This window comes from Ochotona curzoniae, unplaced genomic scaffold (assembly GCF_017591425.1).
Source record: "Ochotona curzoniae isolate NIBS_2020 unplaced genomic scaffold, NIBS_Ocur_1.0 contig_3498, whole genome shotgun sequence".
NCBI lineage: Eukaryota > Metazoa > Chordata > Mammalia > Lagomorpha > Ochotonidae > Ochotona > Ochotona curzoniae.
Genome location: NW_024465885.1, coordinates 37,150,757 through 37,164,354, shown reverse-complemented (window position 1 = coordinate 37,164,354; position 13,598 = coordinate 37,150,757). Strand labels below are relative to the sequence as shown.

The window sequence follows — 13,598 nt, the reverse complement described above, 5'->3', positions numbered from 1 at the left end:
GAGGATGAAAAAGGCACTTATAAATACAGTATTCACATTTTGCTAAAATTGACATTCAATTCATGCATGCAAATGATAGCATCTTCTGCTATGCAAACAACAAAAATACCAAAGATTATGACATTTTTGTTCTGAAGAGTATTACATGTTTTTAAATCAGATAAAATAAATGATCTTTTTTTTTTAACAAATGATCTTAGAATAATCTTTTTGAAAAGCTGTGTACACCAAAGTAGCTAAGGCATTTTTATAAGCTTATTTTTAATATAACATGCATGCAAATTTTATTGTTTTTAATTTATAAAGAAAATGATATGAACTTGTACTTTACAATTATATAGAAAGCTTACACCTAGAATAAAATGCTATCTCTAGTTAGGGGAAGAAATACAATAAATACTTACCTTAATGCACGACTGAGTTTCTCATAGTTCATTGTAGGCTTATTTTTACGCTGTCCCCATTTTTGAGCAACTAGCTCAGGTTGATTTAGTTTAAATTCACCTTCATCACCAACCCAGGAAATACAGTCTCGAGCATCTTTGTCAGTAAGGAGTTCTAGTAAAAACTGCCATAGCTGGATCTGTCCATTGTTTCCTGATTTGACAACATGACAAGAATATTACCAAATTACAAGGACCAAAAGTAAAAACAGTTTTCTTATTTTAAACAACTGCTTTCCACATTCTGTCACAATAGACAGAATACACATTTCTAAAGAGTGAAATCAGAGAATCAAGATGGCGGAACAGGATAAGGACAGGATCAAACGGACAGAAAAATATTTAATCAAGATAAAGCAGAGAAGGCACTTTGCAGGAAATAAGAAAGGACAGAACAACAGCAGAGGGGTACCTGGAGACTGACAGACACAGGAAAGCAGTGGACACAATGCTGTGGTGTTGCAGTGACTCATACTCCAGCAGCATTCACTTAACAGCGATCTGAACTCCAGCAGAGCCAAAACTCCACCAGCAACCAGGTGGGGAGGGACTTTCACTGGGAGCTTGGGAGCTGAACACAGACAAAGAAATGTCTGTCCTGCTGGTCCGTTTGATTTGACCAAGAACAGAGACCGAGCAGCAGATCCCAGACAGGCAGTGCGAGAACAGGGTGGATTTCATAGCCCAGTCAGCCCCCAAGAACAAATTGGACACCATTTTGCGTAGGGAGAAAAGGGCAAGGGAAAGGACTGAGCATGCTCTGAGCTGGGAGTAAGCTCATTTCTGACTCAGTGAACTGCAACGACATAAAATTCTACAAGTTCCACCAGGGGCAGGTCTGGATAGCCCTTAAATCTGCTGGCAGGCCAGCAGATCAAGAACTGTAGTGGTGGTACGTCAGGCGCCATTTTGCACACTGTGGCAATAGCTTTAGGACTGCAGGGGACAACAGTGAACTGCGCATGTGCTGAGCTCATGAGAACTTGCTGAGGTCCATGGACTGCACTGATCCTGCAGAAAAATAATACCAAATGTGGCATTGTACCGGTCAAAATAAGTCTATGTGGCATCCAGACCTAATGTCCAAAAGTTTGACAAGATCAGCGCCACCAACAACCTAACTAAGTAGGACATCTGGTGTCTCCCCTAATCCTTGGACCTGCTCCAACCGAAAGTGGGAGAAAGGTGGCAGAGACAACAGTGCAGCCTCAGCACGGTTATCACAGGAGGTGGAGAGTGGTGAGCCAAGAGCCAGGGCTGTGGAGACCACAGTAAAAATCTAACATAAGAACCCAGACCTGGAACTCACTGGAGGTTGTGACACAAGTGGCTGCAAGCAAAAAGTTGTGTACCAACTTCAATCAGTAAAATCGCATTGGAGACCTATGGGTGACACAGCTTAGAAACCTGCCCCAAGGAGAAAACTCTGCTAACCAGAAGTGCAATGACCAAGAGCAAAAGAACAGACAAAGGCACAATGAATATTACCAAAAACTCCCTGGAAAAGGAGCAAAACCCTACGCCAGCCTCAGAGTTCACTGAGGAAGACATCGAGAAAATGGGGGACACAGAATCCATAAGACTCATTTTAAAGATTCTGATCAAAAATGAGAAACACATACAACAGTTCAAAGAATTTAAGGAGGCAATAAAGCAAATCAAGGCTGATATATCAGAAATTAAGAACACAGTAGAGCAAATGAAAACTACAGTGGAGAGTCTCCAAAAGAGAATGAAGCAAGCAGAAGAAAGACTCTCAGAATTGGAAGATATTTCCTGTCATCAGGGGGAAATAAACAAAAAGCTGGAAGCAGAGCTGGATCAGGCCAAAAAAAAGTATTCAAGAATTGAAAGACACTATGAAGAGGGCAAATAGAAGAGTTATGGGAGTCCCAGAAGGTGCAGAAAGAGAAGCTGAGTTTGCAAATGTATTTAATGAAATAATCAAGGAAAAGTTCCCTAATCTGGAGAAAGAACTGGGAAACAAGAGCCAGGAAGGGCACAGAACTCCCAACAGGCTTGATCAAAAGTGATCTTGACCACAACACATGATAATCAAGCTCTCTTGAATCAAACATAAGGAAAAGATCCTTAAATGTGCACGTGAAAAACATCAATTGACATATAAAGGAATGCCAATTAAGCTCACAGATCTCTCACAGGAAACTCTACAGGCAAGAAGGGAATGGAGTGACATATTCCAGATTGAAAAAGAAAAAATTGTCAGCCTAGGATAACATATCCAGCAAAACTTTCTTTTATCTTTGAAAATAAAATAAAACTCTTCCAGAGTAAAGAAAAGTTCAAAGAATTTGCCTCTTCCAAACCTGCCCTACAAATGATACTTCAAGATGTTCTCTTGACAGAGAAGAGGAATAGCACCTACCAAAACCAAAGGCAAGTGGGAAGAACATCCCAGTGAAATGACAACAGAAGACTAAACCAATTCTTTCAACCCATTCCTAAAATTACAGGACCAGAGTACCAATCCTACATGTTAAACTCTGAATGTAAATGGCTTAAGCTCAATCAAACATCATAGATTAGTAGACTGGATTCAAAAACAAAACCCATCTGTTTATTTTCTAGAAGAGATACACTTCAACAAAAATCAGTGGAAATTATATCACATGGGTTTTGTTGTTTTCTGTTAGTTTCACCTCTTCAAAACACTTTCTTCTGATTAAATCATTCAATGACTTGTAGGTCATACAGTGGCATCATTTTCTTCAAGAAGGTTCTTGATTTTATCTCTTCAGCTACACGTTAGGCATTTTGTAGCATGTTATTTAACTTCTTGGTATTGTTAATTTCTTTTTTTTTTCCCTGATGTTGATTTTGTTTTGTGGCTCTTCATTTAAGGGGATGTATAGTAGCTGTGTAATGGAGACTGTCATATCTAGTAACATATCATTTAACTTCATGGCATTGTAAATTTCTATTTTTATTGTTGATTTTGCATCATGACTTTTTATTTAAGGGAATGTATAGTAGTTGTGTAATGGAGACTCATTTCTAGTAACATGTCATTTAACTTCATGGCACTGTAAATTTCTATGTTTCTTTCTATTGTTGATTTTGTATCATAACTTTTTATTTAAGGGGATGTATAGTAGCTGTGTAATGGAGACTAACATCCAGATGTGAGGATGCAGTGTGGTATGTATTTTTGCTTCCAGACAAAGATGGACTTCCAATGAAACTGTGTGCTATATCTTGACAACAGGATGCTAGACTCTGCCATTTTCCATGCCCACAATGATGGACATATGACTGTGTATGAAGAACTAGATTTTGGTAATGATATAAAGGAATTGGTGGGTGCGGTGGGGCAGGGAATTGGGGAGGGGATAAGGGAAATGCCAGGGGCCTATGGAACTGTATCGTAAAATGAGAATAATAATAATAAAATGTTAAAAATAAATAAACAAATAAATAAAAATAAAGAGTGAAATCAAACCAAATGCACCTAATGTGACAGATTCTATAAGAACTAATTAACATAAATACCTGTTCTGTTTCCAGGTGAGCTCCTGTCTTCTCCTGAAATCCGTGGAGCCCTCTGGACTTTGGCCGCCTTGGCGCTGCTGTTCAGGACTTTAATGGCAGTGGGAGTAGCTGACTGCACTGACGCAGGAATAATTTGCACAGCTGTAAAAAATACAGGGAGAAAACTTTTTTCTTGTAATGGAAGCACTGAAACAATCACTAAAAGACTTTATATGGAACTGGTGTAACAAAAGCCCTTTTATTTGCTAAAAAAAAAAAAAAAACAAAAACTTGAGTATAAAAGCCTCATTCTACAATTTTTATGAAATCACAAAAAGCTTAGAGTACAGTATAACACTTATCTTCACAGTTTGTGAATCTGAAACATTAAAGGTTGGTTTCATTGTATGAAACTAAAACTAGTACCTACACCTTAGACAAAAAGTTAAATATGAAAACACATTTTTGAAAAACTTGTTCATAGAAAAGACTTACTAATTACTGACTTAAAATGCTGGAGAAATACAGACAATTGAGAACTCATATTTTAGTACGGTTAACAGCCTAATCTGACACCACTTTGAGAAAAACTGCGGTATTAACTTAGCTACCCTTGCTGACAAAGCAGAAATCTTGGGATACTAAAATCAAAACACATGTTCTTACAAACACTTGCTCACTGATTCTCATAGCATTTTAGAAAAACTATTTAACAGTGAAATTTACCTACAAATACCAAACAATTTATACCTTTTAAGTGTTTTGAAAAAGAGAAGTTTATAAAAAGAAATGTAGAGTATATACCCAGTTTAGCCAAAATGTTTAAGTACAGAGAATAGTATAAAGCAATACTACATAGTACCTATGGCTGCTACATAATTGGTAAAAACAGAAACATTCAATTCAGGATACTCTACTCTCCTCAGAGACAGAAAAACAGGACCCATACCTGATAAGTTCTACATCTTATTTTTTACATGTGTTACTTTGTTTCTATTTATACCTAAAACCCTTTACAAACATTTTTACATTTCCCTGTTACTACCTTGTATTACATACAGTAAACACCTTATTTCTCTGTGGGGAGGCAGTACAGGCACGCAGCAATACTCACGTTGATCGATGGTGACTATCTCATTCATCTGTTGCTCTTGGCTTGCCAACACATCTAAATGACATAGAAAACATTTTTTAATCATTTACAACTATAAATTAAAATCCCAATCCAGTAAAACAACTTAAAACACATGATGCTTTTAGGTGGGAAGCTTTTTCTCCCAATGGCCATTTGGACACTTAACAGCATCTATAGGCCATAAAAAACTATCAACAGAAAAATCAGCCTACTAGAGATTTACTGAATGTTAAGTCCCACCTGCAGCTGCCGTGGCAAGGTCACACCAAATGATTTCATGGACCTTACATGGCTCACAGTTAGATGTTTTCCAACCCTATTTTAAAGGGAACTTCACAACTAAAACCAAAGCCAGCAAAGGAAGCCAGTGAGAAAGTGAAATATTACATCTGAAAAGTAACTGGCGCAGGAAACTAAAGCAAATCTCCAGATTCAGAACATAACCAAACTGAACTCATTACATACATATGCCAGCAAAAAGGCTCCCTTAGAGCTGTGCTGTAACATCCATGTTGTATAAAAGTTAACTTTACAATGCTAACTTCTTAACAAAATTATAATGATCCTAAATATCACAATTAATCCAATGCAACTCAAAAACTAAGCATTACATATGATGAAAGTTCCTAATGTAACCCTCTATAGAACAAGCTATTCTCCTGTTACTGTTTCTAGTTTAAATGTTGTCCTTCACCTCTCAAACAATAATTTTCCTCCCAGTTTCTCTTCAACCTATCCAGTGTTTGTTATAAACTACATGTTTCACTCTGAAATTATATACATCAGCAATCATTCTGGATAATGAATCAAGAGTTCTAGGGCAGGGGCCCTTAGAAGACCCTTCACACCAGAATATAGTTCTAAACAAACAGAAAAGGCCAAAGAATGAAAAACAGGTCTCAATTCAGTCCGACCAGAGCTTTTGTTTGGGGTCCTTAGTTCAAAAACTTCCACAATTACGTGACTAGATAGATTTCAGTTCACATCTTAGCTCTTGGTGATGTTGATTCTGGTAAAATTTTCAACCTCTTTAAACATTTAATTTCCCCATGTTTAAATTTAAAAAACCCTGTTATGACCTCAAGAGACTGTTGTGAAAATTAAAACAAAACAGTTTTAAGTCATTACTGTGGAATGCAGATCTTCAGTTTTGAGCATTATTTCCTAGAACTGTTGTATTTGTCTTGAAAAAAACAAAAATTATCCATACCTTATTTGTGATAGCCCTTCCTTAGAATTTTATTAAAAACTGAAAGGGACAAAGTGTTATAAAATTAACATATTTTAATGTGACAAAAAGAATGGGGTATCTTAGTCCCAAAAGGAATAAAACAAAAAAGTAACCATCACAATGAATAGGTCTAGTAATCTGTACACTCGGCTTCCAAGTCCTGATCCTCAGCCTGTATTTTGGTCTTATTCCTGGGAACCCTAAAGAACAAGGACAGAATTCAGTAAAAGGGGTTTTTGGAAGCCTAGCATGAGACTGTGGGAACTTTGATTTCCATATTCTGCCAAGCCACACACAAAGTGTGTCCTAAGAGACAAAATGCTGAGGTTATGCAGTCATTCTATAAACGAAGCAATACTCCACAAAAACAATTCATTCCCTACAGAAAAGCCTCAGCAAATCACAACCTCTGTCCATGACAGAAGACACACAGAAGCAGCACATCACGCATCATGAGATACCTTCCCATTATCCTCCCCACGTACAGAACTTTGAGTTCCAACATAGGGCAATGCAAGCAAGTGGTGGCTCAGGCGAGTGACCTGACAACAGCTGAAGGAGCTAAGTCTCTCCAGCACTGCTCCCTGAGGAATCAGTGGATAGAGATGACACGATGGGTTAACGGATAGCAAACTGGTCCCAGAAAACAGTAACTTTCAGAGAAAAGCTACAGACTTTTTTCTACCACAGCACCTGACTGCACTCAGAAGATTCAAGAAATGATACTGTTCACTTCTCAGACTCTAGCACAAACACTCAGACATCATCCTGCCTAGTTCTCAATTTCTAAACTGACCATTAGATTCCAACCAAACACGATTTCCCTGAAAGGATACAAAGAACCATGGTTGGACAAGCAAAGATTTTCACAAAGCTAATCTAGGCCACTGGAGCCAACAATTCCAGTAGAGCTTCTCAGAGGAAGCTCCATTCCACTGCAGACATGACAGTCAAAGACTTTAGGAAAACTCTAAGTCTGAGAAGCCTAGGAGAACTCAATAGAGACCCCACAATAGACACTGACTTAGGAGATACTGGAAAACCACTGTCTAAACACTGTCCTTGTGTTCCTGAGTAACAATGACTCACATGGTAAAAACCTGAAACAACCCAGGACTTAAGTCACTGGAAGTTGAACATACCTTCAACTGAAACAGTGAACTTATCTAATAAGAAATGAAACTAGAAATAAGCCCAGTAAATGTAAAGAATGTAAGTAAGGCTTTTAGTGTCATTGATACTTTAAACAAAAATCCATACAGGAGCACAGCCAAAGCCTGTTTCTTATTCAAGAGCAGAGAAACCACCTAAGATGAAATGCCAGTTACTGTGGAAAAGCCCTTCCCAGAATACTTCTTTCACTGGGCACATTAAAAAAAATGTAGCTGATTACATTTTCATCCCTAATGGCTAAAAAAAGCACTGTTAATGTCCTCTCTATTTATGCAATGTGAAAAATGTGGACTTGCCTAGCATTTCTGATATACAAAGCAATGTCAGGGAAGAGTTACTGCTAAGTTGTCTTAACAGTTGCCTGCATGGTCACTGAAACATAACCCAGATTAAAATTCAATTAACATTCTTTATACTTATTTGAGCTTTTTGTTGGGCAGCCAAGCAATTTCTAATTTCTATACAGTTACTTCATAATAATGTCTGTGGCTACATTCTGTGTTCTAAGTTGAAACACTGTATACAATTCATGACAATGAGTTGTACACTTTCTTAAAGACCCTGTTCACTTAATAAAAAAGACACTTTGAAAAACTTAATTCTGTAAATGGGAAGGAGAACACCAGTGAATAGCTGATTTCAAATTTCTAGTAACCGAGAACTGGCTGGATTATAGAGGCCTAAGTGCAAGGCATCTGATTTTACAACTGGGAATTCTAATGCTAACCTGATTAAATCCTGGCTCTGTACACTGGGGCTCTGTGACCCTGCAGGGCTCTGAACACATCACTTTCCTATCTACAACATACAGAAAATAATTCATGGTTTTATTACAGAGATGACATGACACATTGTGGGGAAGACATCATTTTGCAGTAAGTTAACTGCTGCTCACAAGGACAGCATCCCACATGGGAGTGCTAATTTGGGTTCTGAGAGTTCTACTTTTGTAGCCTCCTGCTAATGCTCCTGGAAAAGCAGTAGAACGATGGCCCCAGTAATTGGTTCCCTGATACTCTCATGACAGACCAACACGGAGTTTCTCGCTCCTGGTCCAGCCTTGCCTGCTGCAGGCATTTGGGGACTGCGCCGTAAGATGTGAGCTATCCTTCCCTGTCTACTTTTCCGTCCACCTATTTTTACATGAACCAATAAATTTCTCTCTCAAAAAACAAAACAGAACAAAACAAGATACAGGGAAAAATGATAATATTAGTGTGGAAACAATGGTACTACCCACTTTCAAATAAATCAATAAACAAACAAATAAATAAATAACAAAAAAGTCCCCAAAAAACAAAAATACAGTTGTCAGTATTTCCTTACAGTTAAAAACCACTGAATTATCTGCTTGTTATTGCTACCAACAAAGCATTAACCAGTTAAAGCTTAAGTTACGATACAGATGGATAGTATTCCACTCTTATACATTTTCGAAGAAGCTCCAGATGACTCCAAAGAATCTCTCCCCGAGGGACTCGTTGAAAAAAATCTTCTTGGCTGAGACTACATAATTCTCTTCCAGAAATGTTGAGTGTAGTGAGATCTATGTCAGTCATGCTGAATTCCTTCATGACCCAAACCACCCAATGTAGGACTTGGTCTGTGGACCACTGTATAGGATCTAGAAAAAAAAAAAATAGTATCTTTAGCCTAGTTTCATCTTAGATATTACATGAATGTACAACTTTGTCAATACATACACACAATCCAAGCAGATGCTTTTCTCTACAACTGAAGTAAAAACAATGCATTAAGTTAAAACAATTTTTATTCTCTATTTTCTCTTCAGCTCTTTTTAATTTATTGATCTAAATGTCTGTTGTTGTCAAGGAGTCTGAAATTTTACCAACAAAACAATATGCAGATTCATTTTCCTAAGACAGCAAATGCAAAACATAAACCACTGTGATTGTTCTGGAGAGACTGGAATAAATTATTCAAGTTCGAAATATTATTCTGTAGTAGTATCTGATTCACCCCACTGAAAAAATTGTAAGGGTGTTTTAGGAAGCTGCCTTAAACAAACAGTCTTTTCTCCCTTTCTGTTTTGTCTGAAACATATTAGAGCATTCTATCTGTGGAAAGATACAAGGAACTGATGAGTTAATGTTGGTACTGGTATTCTGCTTTCAGAAGATGATATATTCAAATAGCACTGGTGACATGCTCAATGAATGATATTAACTAATTGAAGGAAAAAAGAAAACAAACACGAAAGTATAGTAAGAATAAATCAAAAAATACAGAAGGACAGCCATAGACATTGTTTACGAAATTTTTCCTCAAAAAAAGTTAAGGGAGTAGGTGTCTAGGAAGACTATGGCCAAGACTGTTTTTAGCTTTGCTAATTTCTCTAAATGCCAACATAAAAATAGAAAAAGCAACTAAAGAAAACCAAAACCCCACTGACATTAGCAATAAAATCAAGTGACAAGACATGCTGTGGATGCAAAAATAAAAATGAGAGAAGAAAAAGCAGTAACAGTCACAAGAACATGACAATCTCAGCATCCGTACAAGAAAAAGCAAAGGGACCACTCAGCCCTTCAGAGCACAGGAACACTTCCACACAGCCAAGAAGTAGTCACTGGAAAAGCAACATCGAAACAGCAGCTTTTCCCAGGGTCAGTACAATGGCACAACTGGGTAATCCTCCAGTCCCAGAGGAGCACCAGTTCCTGCCCTGGCTGCTCCACTTTCATCCAGCTCCCTCTTAATGGTCTAGGAAAAGCAACAGGGAATGGCTCAAAAGCTTTGGGACTCTGCAACCATATGGGAGTGCCAGAGGAGGCTCCTGGCTTCAGACTGACTCAACTCTGGCTATTGAAGCCACTTGAAGAGTAAAACAGAGGATGGAAGATCTTTACCTTGTCTCTTTGTAAACACACACGCGAGAGACACGAGAGACAGAGACAGAGAGATCGAGATCTTTCATTTGCTGATTCACTCCCTAAATGGCGACAAACACCAGTGTTGAGCCAATATAAAGACTGTAGGTCTCCCAGAACAGCAACAGAAACAGAAGTGGCACATGAATGCTGAGGAAACCAAAGGGAAGGTTGAGATCAAAGCAGGGTCAGCAAACTCAAAAAACAGAATATGGAGTTAAGTCAGTAATGGTAATCCTGAACGGGCATCCCGTGAAAATTCCAGGAAGGCTCACTTTACACCAAATAAACAAGTCTTTAAGATCAAGAGAGACATGGAAAAATATAGCCTGATTTGCTTCCTATGTATCATAAATTGATGTTTTAAAATCTGATGAGAGACATAAAGTTAAAAAACAGGTCATGCACTAATGTAGAAGGTGCTATCAGAACTGCCATGGGCTCTGCTAACATTCTTAGGGGGCAGGCAATTGAGAGCATCCCACGTGGATGCCAGAACATTTCATATGGGAGACTGAAGTAGACACTGGCAATTGTCAGTGATAATGTCTACATCTCTTCCCTGCCTCACTTCTTTTTCTACACCTATCAATCAAATGGTCACCCCAGCCTTTTACTGACAGGTGCTTGGCCAATTTTCCACAGAAGTTGAAGACAGTTTGTGACATATGAAAATCTTATAATGAAAAGGTCAAGCCCCACCTTACAAGTGTATAGTCAACAAACCCTTTGGAACTCATTAGCTTTAAAGTGTTTAGGTAAATGCTTTACTCAGATTTATCTACGTATTTGAAAGGCAAAGACACCCAGAGACGAGGATGTATATGCTGGTCTGCTCCCCAAATGCCTACAACAGCCAAGCCTGGGAACAGGCCAAACCCAAGAACTCTACACAAGGCTCCCTATGGTGTACATTAGCAGGAAGCTTGACTTAAGTGAGAGGGGACTCAAATCCAGGCACTTCAATAAGAAATCAGGACCCTAAGTCATGGCTCAACCATGGCCATAGTACCCACCCTAATATTCATTCTCAAATGTGAACAGTTACATGATAATTAGATATTTGAGAGAGACTAAAGGCAAAGCACTAAATGAAAAACAGAAAAACAGAGTTCGAAGAAACAAATATGTAACAACAGACTTTTTTAAGTTAAAAAAAGTAGCATAATCAATATACTCAGAGAGGTAAGAGAAAACAGCATATCTAAAATAGAGGATTGGGATGCCCTAGATGGGCCCAGTGCAATGGCTTGACTGGCTAATCCTCCCTCTTCAAGCGTCTGATTCCATATGGGTGCCGGTCCTGTCCAACTGCTCTACTTCCCATCCAGCTCCCTGCTTGTGGCCTGGGAAAGCAGTCGAGGACGGCCCAAAGCCTTGGGAACCTGCACCCACGTGGGAGACTTGGATGAAGCTCCTGGCCTCCTGACTTTAGATCAGCATAGCTCTGGCTGTTGTGGCCACTGGGTAAGTGAACCAGTGGATGGAAGATTTGTCTCTCCTTGCTACAAATATGCCTTTCCAAACAAAACAATGCTCTCTGGAAGGAAAGAAACAAACAAGCAAAAAAGGAAAACCTGTAAATTGTAACATACAAATAGGAAAAATCTGGCAGGGTAGTACAGACAGCAAACGACGAAAAGAAGAAAGAAGATGAAAGATGAAAAGGATCAAACCAAGAGTTTCAACACAAGTCTCAGAAAAAAAAACAACATGGAACTTCAGAAGATACTTATCATATCCTCTGTGAGCCCCAGCTTAAATCCTGGCTTCTCTACTTCCAACCCAGCTGCCTGCCAATGTGCCTGAGGCAGCAGAAGATGGCCCAAGTGCTTGTGACTTTGCTGACGATATGAGAGAACCAATTGCAGTTGCAGGCTCCTGGTTTCAGCCTGACCCAACACCAGCCATTGTGGCCATTTGGTTATGAAAGAGCAGATAGAAAGTTTTTCTTTCACTCTTTCAAATAATAAATAATTAAATAAATGTTAGAATAGAGACTACTATGTAATTTTAATTTTTCTATAAAGTAGATGAAATTCATTTTAACAATAAATTTAACTTCATATATCAAAATGTTATTTCATTTTGCAATCAATATTAAAACCAAGAGACCCAATACAGAAACTGCTAGAACTTACATGAGAGTTTGGTAGAGTGGCAGGGTACAAAATTAATGAACGAAAATCAACAGCCATAGTGTATGCGAATAGCCCCAAGATGGAAAAACATCTAAGCAGCAAGATACCATTCAAAATAACAGAGAAAAGTATGAAGTATCTGGGAATAAATCTAACCAAAAATGTAGAAGACCTATTTGAAGAAAACTACAAACTACTTAAAAAAGAAATTGAACAAGACCTCAAAAGATGGAGTAACATCCCATGCTCCTGGATAGGTAAAATCAATATCATTAAAATGTCTATACTACCAAAAGCAATATATATATATTCAACGCAATCCCAATCAAATTGCCCAAAACATTCTTCATGGAACTGGACACAAGGATACAAAAGTTCATCTGGAAACATAAAAAACCACGAATAGCTAGAACAACCCTGAAGAACAGGAAATTAGCAGGGGGAATCACAGTTCCAGATCTCTTGACATACTATAGAGCAGTGGTTATCAAAACAGCCTGGTACTGGCACAAAGATAGAGAGGAAGATCAATGGAGCAGAATAGAAACACCAGAAGGGAACCCACACAAATACACCCAAATAATCTTTGACAAAAAGACAAACGACAATCCACGCAAATGGGAAGGTCTCTTCAATAAATGCTGTTGGGACACTGGATGATAGCCTGCAGAAACAAAAAGATAGACCCACATCTTTCACCATACACTAAGATCAAATCTAAATGGATAAAACACCTAAACCTACACCCTGAAAACTTCAAACTTTTGGAAGAAAATGTTGGAAATACCCTGCAAGATCTAGGGGTTGGTCCTGACTTCCTAAAAAGGACACCAAAAGCAACAACAATCAAGACCAGAATAAACAAATGGGACCTCATCAAACTAAGAAGCTTGTGTACAGCAAGGGAAACAATCAACAAAGTAAAAGAAGCAACCCACAGAATAGGAAAAGATCTTTGCGCACTACATAGGTGATAGAGAGCTAATCTCCAGAATATACAAAGAACTCCAAAACAACCAAAACACCAAAACAAACAAGCCACTCAAGAAATGGGCACACATTTCACAAAAGAACAAACCCAAATGGCAAGCAAAC

General features: G+C 38.3%; 1 protein-coding gene across 5 annotated transcripts in view; it reads right to left on the bottom strand.

Moving 5' to 3' along the window:
- GABPA (GA binding protein transcription factor subunit alpha) overlaps positions 1-13,598 on the bottom strand; it is a 50,992-nt gene that overhangs the window by 12,197 nt on the left and 25,197 nt on the right. For all 5 annotated transcript variants that reach the window (XM_040980669.1, XM_040980671.1, XM_040980674.1 and 2 more), the window contains exons 6-9: positions 8,901-9,095; positions 5,047-5,100; positions 3,954-4,094; positions 405-597 (exon numbers count right to left, since the gene is read on the bottom strand). In XM_040980669.1, the coding sequence (XP_040836603.1) occupies positions 405-597; positions 3,954-4,094; positions 5,047-5,100; positions 8,901-9,095 (583 nt within the window). The remainder of the gene's footprint in view (positions 1-404; positions 598-3,953; positions 4,095-5,046; positions 5,101-8,900; positions 9,096-13,598) is intronic.